Consider the following 17,091-nt stretch of genomic DNA (forward strand, 5'->3'; position numbering starts at 1 on the left):
CAAGGGACGGGAATGGGAAGGGGAAGATGCTGCCATCCCCAACATTCCCTGTTCTAAAAATGCCCACTCCTTGTGAATATGGTGTGATCACATACTAGAGTGTGGCTCTGCCCGAGGAACTCTTGGAAGGTTGAGACTGTAAGTCTCAGACAATTGTTTGATTTGTTTTCATGATATTCTGGATGTATCTAGTGCCAGTCTGAAGAGTGTTTACTCTCTGGCACCCGTTCTCTTGTACTGGAACACTCTGTTGGTAAAGATACCTCGGGGGGGCTGGCCCACCAACTTCAGCCCCTACAACTATGTTTTGTGCAGGTTTGCATATTGTTGATTCAGTGGTTTCAAAGTATGATTATGTATTGTCAAATGCTTTGTATTATGCCATGATATTATGTATGGGATAAGGTTTTCTGTGCACACGCTTCCGTATTTGTGACTACTTCTCAGTCAATGGAGAGCCCTATTCAAAATCTTACATTGGGAGACGATCAACCCATGTACATCTACTACTCATCTTCACCACCTTTGCCATCACGATCTCCCTCTCTGATCTTATCAAACTTTGTTTCCAGAGGGGGATACATTCCTTCTGCCAGAGTGTCAGTATGGGACCCCGCTATCCTTCATCTTCTCTCATGGTCCCTGTTTTGGCCTTAGAGGGGGTGTGTGAAAATGGCATTTTTCCAGCCCTAAAGAGGGATTTTTATCTTATTTATTTGGTTATTTTTAAGTTTTTTATGTCTTGTGTTGCTAGCCTGACAGCCCCTTTACTAGGCCGACCAGCAGCCCAACTCATATATATAGATTCGCTTCATCAGTTCATAACTTGGGATAGCGGCCCACTCTCTGCTACAGCACATCTGCGTTTTTCTTCTACAGTTCACCTCGGGACAACAGCCCTCTCTGCTCACCATCTCACATCATCGGGATGGCAGCCCTCTCTGCTCACCATCTCACATCATCAAGATGGCAGCCCTCTGTGACCACTTAGGTATTGCAACACCCTAGAGCCTACACCACTCAGGATGGCAGCCCCCTCTGCTGCTCACCTTCACTCAAGTATTGTAGCACCCTCATCACCAGAGCCTGCACCACTCGGGACACTAGCCCTCTCTGCTCTTCATCACCGCCCTCAGGTACCGCAGTACCCTTGTCACCAGAGCTTCACCTTCCATTGCCCACTACCACCTCGGAGTGCCTTTGCATCCACCGATGCGAGCCTTCGACACCAACCACCTCTCGGAGTGCCTTTGTGTCAAAACCCCAAAGGATCTCCTCGTAGAACGCTCCCGGTTCGAGACTCGAAACCTGCAAACAAACAAATAAACAAGAAGGGGGTGCAGGCCTAACTCACCACCCAACCATGACAGCCGTGGGCAAGCCCACAATCTTGGCTGTCCCCACCGAGCCACGAGCTGAGCTAGCTAGGTTGACGTACCGACCAATCTCTACCTCGCGACGTCCCATACTGCCACGAAGCTACCCTCGCGGGCCTCGAGATTGCTGTCAACCTCGGCTGCGTAAAGAAGGTGCACGTCTGCACTAGATCCAGGCTCCAGACCATAGAGCTCTCACAAATCTCGCGAGATTCTTTATGACTAATGACTAACCTTGGCCACTCTTTTATAGGCTCTTGGCCGGTCATTGGGCGTCCACACTTGGGCGCCCGCCCGTCTATACTTGGGTGCCCACCCGTTAGTCTATCCCTAACTCAGCTTGCCAATCAGCCTGCCTAGCTCCAAGCTTCCCCAAACCTCGAAGCTAGTCTTGCGTGCGTGTAGCACACGGTAGATACACACTGTGCACATGACATACTCCCCTTCCTCTAAGAGCTCACTCCTGAGCTCACTAAAAAGCCAGGGTAATCTCTCTGGAGAGTAGTCAATGTCTCCCATGTAGCGTCCTCCTCAACACGATCCTTCCACTTGATCTTGTATTCCGTGATAAGCGTATTACGCAATCTTCTTTCACGAAATCCAAGAATCTTTTCAAGTTCATGTGAAACAAATGTCATGTCTTCGACATCTATGATTTCTTGAAGTCCTGAGAATCCTACTGTAACAGGTGATCTAGGTTGAAAACCATACATAAGCATGAAAGAACTAAAACCTGTACTCGTATGCTTAGTACTGTTATATGCAAATTCTAACATAGGAAGATAATCCTCCCATGAACTCTGTCTTTTGGATACATATGCCCGAAGCATATCCTCCAAAATCTGATTCGCTCTTTCAGTCTGGCCATCAGATTGAGAATGATCTAAGGAACTCAAATTCAAAGTTGTTTCCAACTTCTCAAAAACAAGTTTCCAAAAATCACTCGTAAACTTAGAGTCCCTATCACTAACTATGTCCTGCGGTAACCCGTACAATCTAAACAATTGCTCAATAAACTGCCGTGCTAATTGCGTAGCTATAATAGTCTTCCGGGTCAATAAAAATCTAGCCATTTTTGTCAAGCAATCTACCACAACCCAAATAAAATCGTGGCCTTGATGCGTTCTTGGCAATCCGGTAATAAAATCCATGGAAATACTTTCCCATTTATTACTTGGGATTTGCAAAGGATGCAACAACCCACCCTCTCTAAAGCGTTCAGCTTTATTTGCTTGACAAACTTGACATTTGAGAACATAATCTTCTGCATACCCTTTCATCTTTGGCCAATAAAAAGTGTGTTTCACTAACGCTAATGTCCTGTGTACCCCAGGGTGTCCAACAAAAGGAGTGTCGTGACACTCCTAAAGAATCTTGGACCGAATGTCCGGGATCTGTGGTACACAAATTTTGTCATTACGGAATAGTAAACTATTCCGAATCATCCACTGGCCTCCTGCAGCCTGAATGGTAGATTGCTCAGTCATTGAGTCTTGGTCAATCAATGAGCTCTCATCCTGGATCTTCTGCCAAAATGGACCAAAATAACTATCAGTCTTGCAAAGCCCTCTCAATGACTGAAATAAGTCAGTAGAAATCTCGGTGAACGACAAAGTATTTACCTCTCTAATTCGACTAAGCGCATCTGCAACACTATTCATGGACCCTTTCTGATAACGGATCTCAAAATCAAAATCTTGCATTAACTCAGCCCAACGAGCTTTCCTTCCTCTCAAATCATCCGCATCACACACATGCTTGATTGACTGATGATCAGTCAATACCACAAACTTGGAGCCATATAAATAATGTCTCCAAACCTTGAGAGCATGAATCACAGCATAAAGCTCTTTCTCAAGGGTTGGCCAACGAGATTGAGTGTCGTCTAGCTTTTTACTTTCAAAAGCAACAGGTCTACCATCTTGAAATCAAGCAGCCCCGATGGCATAGTCACTGGAATCAATTTCAAGAACATAAGGCCGACGGATAATACTAAGATAGGTGCTTCCTTGACTTAATCTTTCAAAAGTCTGAAGGCCATATCCAAATCGTTATTCCAAGTGATAGGCTGATTTGACTTACGTCCACGACCTTTCAACAAGTCAGTCATCGGTAGTGTGAGCTGAGAGTACTCCCGCACAGATTCCCGAAGAAAAACAACAAAACCGAGAAAAGAACGAAGTTGTTTTACTGTTCGCGGTATAGGCCAGTCCAGAACCTTCTAAACTCGGTCATTGTCAATGCTCAATCCATCTCTAGTGATCTTGTGTCCTAAGTAAATGATTTCTATCATAAAAAACTCACATTTACTTAATTTAGCATATAATCGATTCTGACTTAAAATAGATAAGACAATCGTGAGGTGTCTAACATGATCCTCAAGAGTACGACTATATATCAAAATATCATCCAGGAACACCACCACAAATTTTCCCAAATGTTCACGAAAAAGATCGTTCATCATTTGCTGGAAAGTGGCTGGAGCATTGGTTAACCCAAAAGGTAATACGAGAAACTCGTAATGGCCATACCTAGTCCGAAAGGCGATTCTTTCGACATGCCTTTCATAAATACGTATCTGGTGATAGCCAGTACGTAAATCTATCTTCGTGAAATATTTCGCTCCTGCCAACCGGTCAATCAGGTCATCTGATCTAGGAAGAGGATAACGGTTCTTAATTGTCAGCTTGTTCAATCTCTTGTAATCTATACACATTCTCCACGTGTTGTCTTTCTTTCTCCTAAGCAACACAGGTGCACCCCAAGGTGATTTACTTGGACGGATCTGGTCCATCCTCAAATAATCTTCGAGTTGTTTCACCAACTCATCTTCTTCAGCTTGGCTCATCCTGTAAGGTGGAATACTGACAGGATAAGCACCAAGGATCAAGTCAATACGATGATCTATTGCCCTTTCAGCTGGTAAACCCGATGGCAGTTTCTTAGGAAATACATCTTGAAACGAGTCAAGTATCTTCTGTAACTCTTTGCTTTCAAATACGCTTAATTCATCGACATCCATGGTAGGTATGAGAAATGAAGAAAGTGGAATCAATACACAATGGAAAGCGATATACAAAGAAGAATCCATTATATTTCCAAAATCAACTGTATTTACAAGAGGTCCCTGAGAGGGATGTATACAATCACCTAAAATACTATACTGGGTGTTCCTATGCTGAAAAGAAAAAATATGACTAGACCAATCTATCTGGACTTGAAGAGTCTTAAACCACTCAATCCCTAATAACAAGTCTACATTTTCTAGGTGCATGACATAGCATTCCAGAGTATCTTTGTAGTCCTCAATCCGGATTGGTAGCATCTCCAACTTTCGATCCCATACTTGCCTTCCCGCAGGTAGGCGTACCTCATAGGTATGATCGCTGGGTGTCGTATCAAGACTCAATTTCTACACAAGTTTATAGTTAACAAAGTTGTGTGAGCTGCCAGGGTCTAGAAGAATGTGGATTCTATGGCCATTCACTTCTCCATAAACTCGGAGAAGATCATGCAAGCCAAAAACTTTAGAGTTGAACAAACAATCAGAACATGCACTAGGACGAGAAAGTACAATAACTGACATACCTGTCAAAGACAACTGGTTAGCTGCCTTTGGCTTGGGTCCTACGTTGGTCTTTGCACCCTTTTGCTTCGTGCACTCGTTACGCATGTGTCCTTTTTCTTCGCAGATAAAACAACGGCCCTCCTTCTTGAGCTTCAAAGCCTTAAGGAGTCGTTTCTTCTTCGCTGGAGTCAAACTTGGATTCTTCGAAGGTTGGTCCGAAGACTTTCCTTCTGTCGTGTTAGACATAGGTGCGGAGAACTTTCTTTTATGCTTGTTCCCCTGCTCAGTAGTTGGTTTAGACTTGGAAGAGACCATTGTATCATCATAGATACGAGCTGAATGAATGGCTTCGTCCAATGTTTTGCATTTGTTATTTTTAACCTGTAAACGGTATGAGTCTGGTAAACCGGCTACTACGAAGAATCCCAAAAGAGTAGTGGGATCCATCTTTGTAGCTTTCATCTGCAAGTCCCTAAACTTCTGGAGGTAGACCTCATAAGTGAGGTACTGCGAGGTCAAGGTCAAAGCGGTAAACCGGGCAACATCATAATCATCCTCTTTCTTGAGGAATTCCGTCTTGAAGACGTCTTTAAATTGTGCCCAAGTCGTTGGCTTAGAGTTGAGTTCCTTCCACCACAGCAAAGCTTTGCCTGAGAGGAAACCTTCTGCTAACTGGATCTTTTTTCCATCATCATACGGATGAAACTGAAAATGGACCTACCACTTATGTAGCCAAGTGTCCACGATCTCCTTGGTACGCTGCTTTTGCTCGCCCCCGAATTGTTCTGGAGTAATGTTGGGGCCTAAAGCAGAGGCCAAGGTATCCATACCCGAAAGAGTAGATAGGGTAGTGGTCAAGAGAGAGATGGAGTTCTGCAAAGCTTGCATCTGAGCGGCAATTTGTGCCTGACGTTCTGAAGAAGAAGCTTCGAGAGCTACTTTGAACTCTTGGAAATCAGATTTTGACACATAATCGTCAAAAAGATTGGCATCGATATCTTCCGTAGCCGGCAAGCCTTCGCGTTCGACAAGGGGCTCCAACTCCGATTCTTGGGTCGACATCTTGAAGAGGGCAAGTGGAGAGAAATTTCGATCTTTGCACAATAAAAGTGCTAAGGAACTTGAGAGCTTGAGAGCTTGAAAACTCGAGAGATGTGTGGCAAGAAGCCCACTTAAGGGGTTTATATAACCTTCCCCAAAAGCAACTTGAGCTTTTGCTTTTGTTTATATATATATATATATATATATATATATATATATATATATATATATATATTCTGTTTTCTTTTTAAAAAAAACACCTTTAACCTTAGGGATCTTTAAACTCTTTTAGAAAAAAAAAAATCTAAAATACCAAAAGCACCCAAATCGGCGAATGCTTTTCTGGACTTTTTTTCCCCCCCCCTGGAATTAGAGCCGCCGCCGGTATGCTGCCGCGTGTCCATGGCCGCCTGTGCCATCCTACCTGCGTAGGCGTGGCCCCTGCGTAGGCCTGGCCACAAGCTGTAGGCTTGGGCGCCTGCCAGCCTGGCCTAGGCGCCTGCCTGCGTAGGCGTGGGCGCCTGCCTACGTAGGCGTGGGCGGCTGCCTTCCCGCCTGCCAGACTGCATACTTGCGCCTGCAACATCCGGTAGCCCACGTCCAGCACGCCAACGATCCCCAGTGTTCACACCTCTCGCTCGCTCTCTCTCGCGTCCAACCAAAAGCAAACATGCTCTTTCTTTTTTCTGTTTTCTCGCCCGACTTGTTCATGCAATTGCACAAGCATCTTCAGCCTTCTTCTTGCAAAGAAAAACAACCCTACCATCTACCTACACCCTCATCACGGGTTTCTTTGATGAAAAAACACATACTATCTGAAAAAACAGCAGCATGCCTAAACAAAACAGCAAGCTTCTTGAACACGTACCTTTCTTCGACCTCATCTTCTCTACCTACTGACTTGCTCGTTCACGAGGCACGCTCTGATACCACTGTCAAAACCCGAAGGATCTCCTCGTAGAACGCTCCCGGTTCGAGACTCGAAACCGGCAAACAAACAAATAAACAAGAAGGGGGTGCAAGCCTGACTGACCACCCAACCATGACAGCCGTGGGCAAGCCCACAATCTTGGTTGTCCCCACCGAGCCATGAGCTGAGCTAACTAGGTTGACGTACCGACCAATCTTTACCTCGCGACGTCCCATACCGCCACGAAGCTACCCTCGCGGGCCTCGAGATTGCTGTCAGCCTCGGCTGCGTAAAGCAGGTGCACGTCTGCACTAGATCCAGGCTCATACCATAGAGTCTCACAAATCTTGCGAGACTCTATATGACTAATGACTAACCTTGGCCACCCTTTTATAAGCTCTTGGCCGGTCATCGGGCGTCCACACTTGGGTGCCCGCCCGTTAGCTCCAAGCTTCCCCAAACCTCGAAGCTAGTCTTGCGTACGTGTAGCACACAGTAGATACACACTGTGCACATGACACTTTGCCTCACATCGACGCGAGCCTTCGTCACCGATCGTGCTTCAACTCCGACATCGTCTTTGCTTCTACACCGGTCTTCTTCACAGAGTCTCCTCACATCAGAGGACCTCTTGTACATATTTTCACTCACCATCATATATACACTCACTCACCCATTTCATGCTGTGTTGTTTTGCTTTGATCTCTAGTACATCTAGTCCTTTCGTCCTTTTGCCCTAGTAGTCTTCCAAGGTACGAGAGCCCACGGAGCTTCAAGGTACCCGTACTATGAGGCCAACACTCATGTCACCTACGAGAGGCCAAGCCTTGTGTCACCCGTAGTGTGGTCAAGACGTGGAACCCACTGTCAGGGATCTCAGTTTAGGCTTCCCACCGAGCCAATTCCGTGCTCGAAAAGACTTGTTATTTATAGGTTCCAAAAACGAAAGATATATGATATATCCATTACATAATGCATATGCATGCATCTCTGCTTGCTTCACGTGACTTGTTTTCGTGTGATTGCCTGCTATGACATGTCTGTCAGGTTCACAGGCAGGGAACGCCCACCCGTGAACCGTGCAAATACCCTGTATTCTGACATGGTTCATAGCATGTGAACACATGGTAAGTATTCATTTAAACCTTTGTTTATTTCTCTAAGACTTTATAACCTTAGCAATTCACATTCTTTTAAGTTTTTGTTGAAGGGCAACGCATGGATGCCTCTCAAGAAAAGCACAAGTTCTGAGCAAAGAGAGTAATATGCCAAGGAAGGTAAATGCTTCTCATGTCGTAGCTAAAATCACATGTTTCGTGAGCGCCCCAGGCATATGAGTTAGGATAATGAGAAGCAACAAAAGGCAAATCTCCCAATGTGCAAGTTCATTCAAGAAAAGAAGACAAAGAGAGGATGGTTTGCAAAGCTTGGGGATAGCACAAGGTTCAGCCCGTACTCTTTATGTTTCATGGTTGTGCCACAAATAACTTCATTTATGTGGACATGGCATCTGCATTGAACATTGATGTAGGGGTTATGGCACCCCATATAGAGGCAGAGGCCGCTTTGTGGGCAAGCAAGTGCAAGTAACCCCAATCTTTGGAAAATTACGCATACACATCCATAGGTACCTTGACCATGAGAATTTCTTGGTTGTACCATTGCAGGGATGTGATGTATTGCTGGGAAAGCCGTGACATCACCGCATTGTCCCACGCAAGGAGTATAAAACTAACAGGATTACTTTTATGCATAAGGGCTGCATGCATGTTATTGATGATGGCCAAGAGGGGAACTCCATCCCAATTGTATCTCATGTTCAAATTAATAAAGAGTGTTTCTACGTATTGGTTTTTGTACATGAAAATGATGTATAGTTACACACTCTTAGGAGTGAGGCTGAAATTTTTGGATGCATACAAAGATTGTTTTGCAGGAGAGTTACCTCCTGAGAGACTTGAGAATCACCACATTCATTTGGTATTGAGTAGCCCCCCACCAAATGGACCCGCATATAGGGTACTCAGAGCTCAGCAAGAGGAGATAATGAAATAGGTGACAGGCTATTAGACCGAAGTTTGGTTCAGCCAAGCTCTTCGCTATATTGCTCATTGGTCTTGATAGTACAGAAGAAGGATAGTTCCTTTCGTATGTGTGCATTACCAAGCTTAAGGATGATTTTATGGTCAAGACAAATCATCAAAGCCTCAGGTACTTCTTGATGCAAACAAAGCTTTCGGAGAAGCATATGGATTTAGTGGCTAGTTACCTAGATGTCAATAATGAGATCGTGGGTGTTGCCATTTAAGCACAACCTCTTGCTCACAATCCAACCTTGCACATTCATTAATTTAAACTTGCTCACGCCTATGTGTCAATCGATGGAACACAACTAGCATAAATGACATGGCTGTGGGATCTGTTTTTGTTTTCATCTTTGCCATTTTTAAAATGTTTTTGGGGTTGCCATCCTCATTCCATTGCAACCCTCTGACAGCTATGGGGTGAGGAAACTTTCACAAGAGCCAGCATATAGCCATGGTGCACTCTATGTAAAGATATATACATCTTTCAACAAAAAAAGGTCAAAAACCAAATTCTGACTTCCTCAGGAAGCTACTCATTCAAACTCTCTGAGCATTTTTTTTAGCTAAGAGTTGTACTAACAATGTCGGTAGGCTCTTGCCCAAGTGGGTCACTCCCTTCACTCCACCCCACAGAAGCAAGGTCGCAAGTCCGAAACTCAGACACCACTTGAAACTCTGCACAGTTTGTAGGCTTGATTTGTAGCCTAAATGTTGCTTAGAATCTGTATATCTTTTAGATTGCAAGTTTTTGGTTGATGATTGTAACTTTTCAGCTTGCAAAAAAGATTTCTAAAAGTCGAATATCCTGGAAATTTTTGGTACTGAAAGCAAACTAGAAGGGTTTTCTGTTACTACATTACTGCTCCTGGTTCAACTACATTATTGCTGTGGTTCAATTCTTCCTTTTGTAACGGAAGCGAGGAAGCAAAACTATAAACGAAGAGAACAGAGTACCTTGTGGTCCCCTCCTGCTGTTGCGAATCGATGGCCGCTCGGTTGAATGTCGATGGAGAAGATCTGCAGGCCCTCGTGACGGAGCCATGTCGGCTTCTCCACGATCATCTCCCCTTCAGTGTAATCCCCCTCCAGAACAATCAAAAAACCCAACACAGTGACCAAAAACCCTGCACTCTATGGCCCCTAACAACACTGCCCATCAAAATCAGTGACGAGAGTTTAAAAAAAGCAGTTTCCACCGTCCAAAAGGACCCATCTCACAAAAACAGCTTAACACGCCATAACGCAGGCAAATCATGAGAAACCATCTCATTTAAACCGTTCAGAATGTCTTATTACTCCCAATCATGAGGACCCAACTCGCTTAGCCCTTCATGATCTCGTAAGGGTAGTGTTAATTCCTGCAAATCATGAGGACCAAGTTAACTTGACAGTTCATAATGTCTTAAGAGGAAGGTAAGCCCTGGACCCATCTTGCTAAAGAGATCATAGTGCCTAACAAGAGGTCGATTCCTACAAATCATGAGGACCCATGTCACTGTGCATGACTGTAGGGTTACCCTTCTCAAAGTGACATGCAGGGACCAAGAGCCAGTGTGGGTAAGAGTGTGTGTGTGAAGCTGTTGTAGGGTAGCTTTAGTTAGAAGGACAGCAAAATCTTGGCGGGTAAGGGGCACACAAATACTTCTCTCTCTCTCTGTCTCTTGGCAAATATAGGGTAGGGTAATTAACATGAACAAAGTATGCAACATTTAGGTATAGTGAGAGATTAGTTGTTGAATCATAAGGGCAAGTTGCAAAAATGTTGAATGGTAAAGGGCAAGTTGCAAAAACAAAGCCTAAGATGTTCATCATGGCCCATAAGGCAATCTTGACCATCCATTAGTAGCTTCTTCCATCATTTAAGAAGATCATCATCATCCATTAAATGGTTACTAGGCAATCTTGACCAGCCATCAACAATATGGATCACATCCAAGTGTGTAAAGACCTTAGGGGACTCCTTTACACTTTAGATGACAAACATGACCCTTTATGCTAAAGAAAGTGCACATCTTTGAGGGTTCTCTCTCTCTCTCTCTCTCTCTCTCTCTCTCTCTCTCTCTCTCTCACACACACATATATATATATATATATATATATAACACCTAAGATTAAGAGAGATGACCATAAGTTTTTGTCTTATTGTTTTCAATGCTCAGACCAATTATTATCCTTCTTGATGTAAAAGAAAATTCAAAGAGAGGCTACAACAAGGTGAAGAGTAGTTAAGAAGGATTTATGGGGGCTCGACAAACAAAAGAAAGGGTGTTGCAATTTGCACCATGCAAGCCATCATGAACAATATAAAGATGAATGCAAGGAGACTCATAAACACCCAATTCACCGTTTTGTTTATTTCTTTGCACAACCCTTTCTAATCAGAAACATCATAAATTTGAAGAAATTGAAGGTAGCTTTTCTACAGGGAGTTTTACTCATAATGTGTGTGCCCATCATCCCTTCCATATGGTTGACCTTTTTGTGGACTTGCACAACCCTTTTTAATCAGAAACATCATCAATTTAAAGAAATTGAAGCTAGCTTTTCTACATGGAGTTTTACTAATAATGTGTGTGAAATTTATCTACCCGTCATCCCTTCCATATGGTTGACCTTTTGTGGTCTTGAATTTAATTTGGCATACAAATCTAAAATTAATTTCTAATTTGTCAATGCATGCTGCACACAATTGGGTAGGTCTTCTTTTGTATACATGATCCCTCTTTATCAAGTAAAGCTAGGAGTTTCTTTTTGGGTTGAGATATACAAAGTGAATGAATAGTCACATGCTTCTTCAAACGTCATTTAATGGTTTATCATGTTCATATATGGTTCCTTCAACGTTCTAAAGGAAAAGATATAGAAAGAGTATACTAATAAGGGCTACTTTTTTGTAAATTTGTAGCTCATAATTTGTACAAATTGGGTCCTACTAATATTCCAAAAAAAAACTTAATATGTAGTTTTTTGTAAGTTTGTAGCTCATAGTTTGTACAGAGTGGGTCTTACTAATATTCCAAAAAAAAAAACTTAATAAGTAGTTAGGCACAAGCTACATGTTAATGATTAATTTCTCCTGATTAACATTTCCATGCCTTTCCATTCACCCATTACATAGGTTCCATCACATCGCAAATATCCATACATCTTTGAGCAAGCATGTCTCTTTCTTGGACTTTCTATTGAGTTGAATACTTCTATAAAGACACTAGCATAAGCATAAAGTATGTTTTTTTTTTTTGCATGTGATTTCACACTTATGAAATTAGCTATTTTGTAATCTTCCTTGAGAGCACCTTTACAAAGGCTTATATCATACATTCAAAAAAATACAATGGTGTCATGGAATAGTTGAGCAAGGTTGATCCTTAAGACCATTATACGTAAGGATGTACTGCTAAAATAATCCTTCAAGGTGTAATCGATATTGGTCCTTCCAAATCATTGGTAACACTGGCTCACATATTTTCTTATCTAAGATAGTAATTAGGGAGGAAACACATTTGTAGACGTTGGATTTAGTGTGCTCAGATGTGTGTTAGGCATCTCCATGTTGTGAGCTCCTTAAAAAGATTTTTCAACGTTTTGCGTGTTTGCTTGGGTTATGGTCTTGTATACATTGGCAAAGCTTAGGCATGTGAACACAAGCTTGTGTGGAACCAATTATGGGGGACATGGCAAATCGGTGAGGGAACTATAAATAGGGTCTTATATTCACATATCACTCATGAGAGTCATCTAAGGCACATTGTGAGTGAGGAGCTCATCCTCCAAATGAAGGGCTTAAATGCACAAGTGAAAAGACAGAAGATCTTTGTAATCGCATGATTATTTCACAATATATTCTTGGTGTTCACCTTGTTGTTTGCCATTCACTCCATCATCTATTTTCTAACTCATATCATAGCCAAGGCTTTGATTGGATCCATTGTGGGAAAGATTGCTAGTGGATCTACAAGGACGAATATCTACTTGACCTATAGTAAAGCAATAGATGGATCTTGGGTTTTCTCTCTTCTCTACATTAGAAGGTCATGAGTTCGATTCCTGTCTCTTTATTAAGATGGTACAAAGGTAACATCATCTCACGATAAGCAAATATAGAGCATGTTGGGGCTTTTAATGATTTGCTTGGAGTCGACTTATGGTGTTGTTGCTCCCCAATGAACTTTTTGTTGTCCCTTATCTAGGAAAAATTTACATTTTACTAGATACTTTCCTAGGTATAAATGAACATATTTTGAATAAGTCTAGACTAGGGAAAATAGAACATTTCCTATATAGACAAAAAAAGCTTTGATTAGATACTTTCGTAGGTATAAATGAATATATTTTGAATAAGTCCAGACTAGGGAAAATAGAACATTTCCTATATAAACAGACTATGAAAACAAGACCAATTAGTTTCCTATGTACAAAATTTTTCGTACATAGCAAATTTTTTCTGTGGGTAAATTTTTCAATATAGTAATTTCTTTAGTATAGTAATTTTCCTTTGTTGGCGTTCCTACATAGCAAAATTTTCTAAGTATAACATTTTCCTTCTATAGCAAATATTTTCTATGATCATTTATCTAAAACTTTATATGTAGCAAATTTTCCCTATATAGCAAATATTTTTATAGAACCGTTTATCTTGAAAAATCCCATATATATATATATATACATATATATATATATATATATATATATATATATATATATATATATGTATGTATGTATGTATGTATGTATGTATGTATATATTTCTTTTTCTATACATGGTTATTAATTTACCTAGTTAATTATATGATTCTTTGTAATTTGTTTTATAAACTTAGAGTACATATCTTGTGTTCTCTACATCTCTTTCTCTTATTAAGTTGTTTGTACTTTCCAATCCATCATTCGTAGAATAATTGTAACAAGATATCTATGCATATAGAAACATGATTAGTGTCTATCAAGATAGCATATTTAAAAGCTAAATGATTATATAAAAACCTCTACATTTGTTGGTTGTAATGGAGCTTCAAGGAGAGGATTTTGAATGGCTTTAACTCTCTTTGAAGTACCATGCTCCAAGAGCTCCATAAAACATGGAAATTATGTCCCATTGATTACATCATCGTAAAAATTATTATATCTAAAAAAATGTACACATTAACAAAATGGAGCTATATATCCTTGACTAGGCTATGCCACATTATCTTGCACATACAGCAACACTATCAAGCCACCCTACATAATCCATTCCAAATGAGGCCATACAAGCCGCGGGCTTAGTCATGTGGGTTGGGGTTTGGTATGTCGGTGCAAGCTGAGCTTATGTATGTTGGTCCAAGAATGGACATGTCTATCCATGCCACCCTCCTACATAAGCTAAACTGGGAGTTTGGGCCACACAATTGCATACTTGAGTCTTGCCTTTGGCATGCCGCCTCAGCTAAACTGGAAGCCTGGGCCACACAATTGCATACTTGAGTCTTGCCTTAGGCATGCCACCTTTGTGCCACGCATTGAGGGAATACATGATACTAGATATTTGCAAAGCAAAACCAAACTAGGGACTATGTTGTTGAGATCATTCCCATGGTGGGGGTGGTTGGGCAAACACATCTGTATAACTACCCAGGAGATGTAGGAGATTAAGAGCATTCCAAGGGTTATCGTTGAGGATATAACCAAATGTTTGAAGGTGTGGAAGAGGTTCTACAGGCTAACTATGGGGAGTAGCTAGATTTAAAAATGGGAAACCATAATTATACTTGAACGGTGATAGATGAAACCTTTGAGGAGTCTTAGGGAACTACAGATTGGAGTGTCCTATATCCCCAATATGTCTGAATGTAGACTCCATATGTCATAATTATACGTGAAAGGTGATAGGTAAAACCTTTACGGGGTCTCAAGGAACTATAGATTAGAGTGTCCTATGTCCGCCATATGTCTAAATGTAGACTCCATGTAGATGCTACTGATGGAAACTTCTTGGTATCATGGCCATGCACAAAAGCATATGGGGATGACATAGCCATGTCAAGGCTATGGTAAGAGGATATACCTATACCCAAGAAAGGGACAAACGTTTACCATCTTGTACATGAAGGTGATGTTTTAAATGTCAAACATGAAGCAATTGGATGCCTCTCACCACATGCATTCACAATTCTCCCTTTGTAGTAGCACTCGGCAATGCAAAAGCAACAATTGAATTGCTTGAATCAGAGAGCTTCTCGGCTCAAAATGTAGCTCAGAAATGGCTTATTGTTTTCTATTCTACAAGATGCAATAAGGGACCTTGAGAGTGTATGGATAGGACCCTTTAGATTCTATGAATAGTGTACTACACGTCAAGATCACATACATATGGTTGGAATTTAGTAGTGACATCGATTTAATGTATATTGTTCTTACATTCATTTAGTTCATCCTCATATTCAAATTTAGAAGTTGTCAATAAGGTTCTCTCCATCAAAGTCACCTAACAAGAAGAAGATGAAGTCTAAGTAAACTTCTCACAAGAAGAACCATCAAGGTATAAGTATCTCTCATGTGGCAAATGAAAGTGAATAAAGAAGATGAAGAAGCATCCCTTTGAAAACAAAGCACTGCAATCACGAAAAAACACACGCTATCAAAGGAGTCAATAATAAAAACATATAAATCACTTTATTGTGAGAAGAATTATTTAAGAAAGTTAGGATAGTCAAAAGTTAGAGAGGTAAGGTAAACATTTTTTTCTTTAAGTAAAGCTCAACAAAATATGTTGTTAAAAATATCCATATTATATGGTAGCTCCACCAAAATATGTTGTTAAAAGTATCCATATTACATGGTAGCTCCTCAGCAAAGTATACTATTTCTACCATCTCTACACATAAGGAGCTTAATACTTATGTTTTCAAAGTGGACTCCACTTCTAATCACAGTTTAAGACATTTCTTGATTCAATGCAATGAAATCTAAGCCTTGTGAGCGGTAAAATGATGTAAATTGCCAAGAAACCAAAGTTTTCCCTTCTAAGATATAAAACTAGAATGCCCCAATGTAAATAAGCTTTAAAACCAAATTAAAAACAAAAAACTAACCATCCAAAGCTCCAAAATTGTATGCCTTTCAAAGTGTGACCTCCTAATCAACATTGGACAATATTTGGTGATCCCAATAGCTTGGAATGGATGGAACAACGGATCAAAGCCACCCTAGGCTAGTCTTCGTCTCAATGTGCTTATTATGCTTACTTACCTACCAAGTCATGTGTCCCTAGGTTTTACCTTTGAGCCGTAATGTAACTCCCCCTAATGTGGGTGTACTAGCTGGTCTGTCGTCACGTCCTCACTTTGTTATCATATTGTAATTCTCCTTTGCTAAGGGGGTGAAGGAAGGGCTCTCTTTCCCTAGATGAGGGCAAATAGAGGTTGGCCTTTGCAGTGGTTCTCTCTCACAAAAGGTGAGGGAAGAAGAAGCTAATGAGAGGGAGTAACATACAAGCAAACCTATATAAGTGGGCAAGGTTGACTAGTGTTCACATTAGGTTGGCAACTTAAAAATGGTCCAATCACTATTACTACTCTTAATCAAGTATGCACATGAAGTCCTTAGAAATTCCCTATTTGAAATTAATCTCTAAGGCCGCTTTATATGTTCCAATGCTACCTTTACAAAAGGTAGGTGCACATTTGAGTGGGTAAGATGACAAGGCATCTCACGATAGGTCGGGCAGGTGAAAACATGTTAACTTATGAAGTGGTTAACACTTCCCTACATAAAAATACAAAATTTGAAAAAAACAATCTCTCGAAGAAGGTCTTTTACCCAATGGATGCTATAGAGAAGCCACAATATGAACCAATGGGTCATAGCCAAGGTAAGTTGCATATCCAAGGTTTATAAACCATTCAAAATCTTCAAATTTTCTCACAAGCTTTACAACCAAAAAAAAATTGTAATCTTTTGATTATATAGTATTTTAATGTAGAACACCATATACACACTATTATCCCATTTAATAATCTAACATTTTGCAACCATACTCAAATACAAACCCAAAACCTCTTTCTCTACCATTCAAAAATGCATTAAATGGTTACTTTTCAAAGCTGCATACAAGCAAGCAAAATTCAGTAG

The 17,091-nt window shown here is 41.0% G+C and overlaps 1 protein-coding gene across 7 annotated transcripts in view; it reads right to left on the reverse strand.

Annotated features, from left to right (window-relative positions):
- The window catches only part of LOC147603671 (protein HIRA-like), a 35,987-nt gene extending 25,071 nt beyond the window's left edge, over positions 1-10,916 (reverse strand). For 3 of the 7 annotated variants that reach the window (XM_086796389.1, XM_086796388.1, XM_086796391.1), the window contains exon 1: positions 9,937-10,699. Coding sequence is in view for 2 of the 7 variants with exons in the window: in XM_086796387.1 (XP_086652513.1) it covers positions 9,937-10,044 (108 nt within the window). In the remaining 5 variants the exon portion in view is untranslated. Of the gene's footprint in view, positions 1-9,936 lie in introns of all 7 variants that reach the window. The other 4 variants (XM_086796387.1, XM_086796386.1, XM_086796393.1 and 1 more) reach the window with 4 other exon arrangements.
- Between the last annotated feature and the right edge of the window lie 6,175 nt (positions 10,917-17,091).

This window comes from Cibotium barometz, chromosome 63 (genome assembly GCF_041138505.1).
Source record: "Cibotium barometz isolate CiBa-2024 chromosome 63, ASM4113850v1, whole genome shotgun sequence".
In the NCBI taxonomy this organism is placed as follows: Eukaryota; Viridiplantae; Streptophyta; class Polypodiopsida; order Cyatheales; family Cibotiaceae; genus Cibotium; species Cibotium barometz.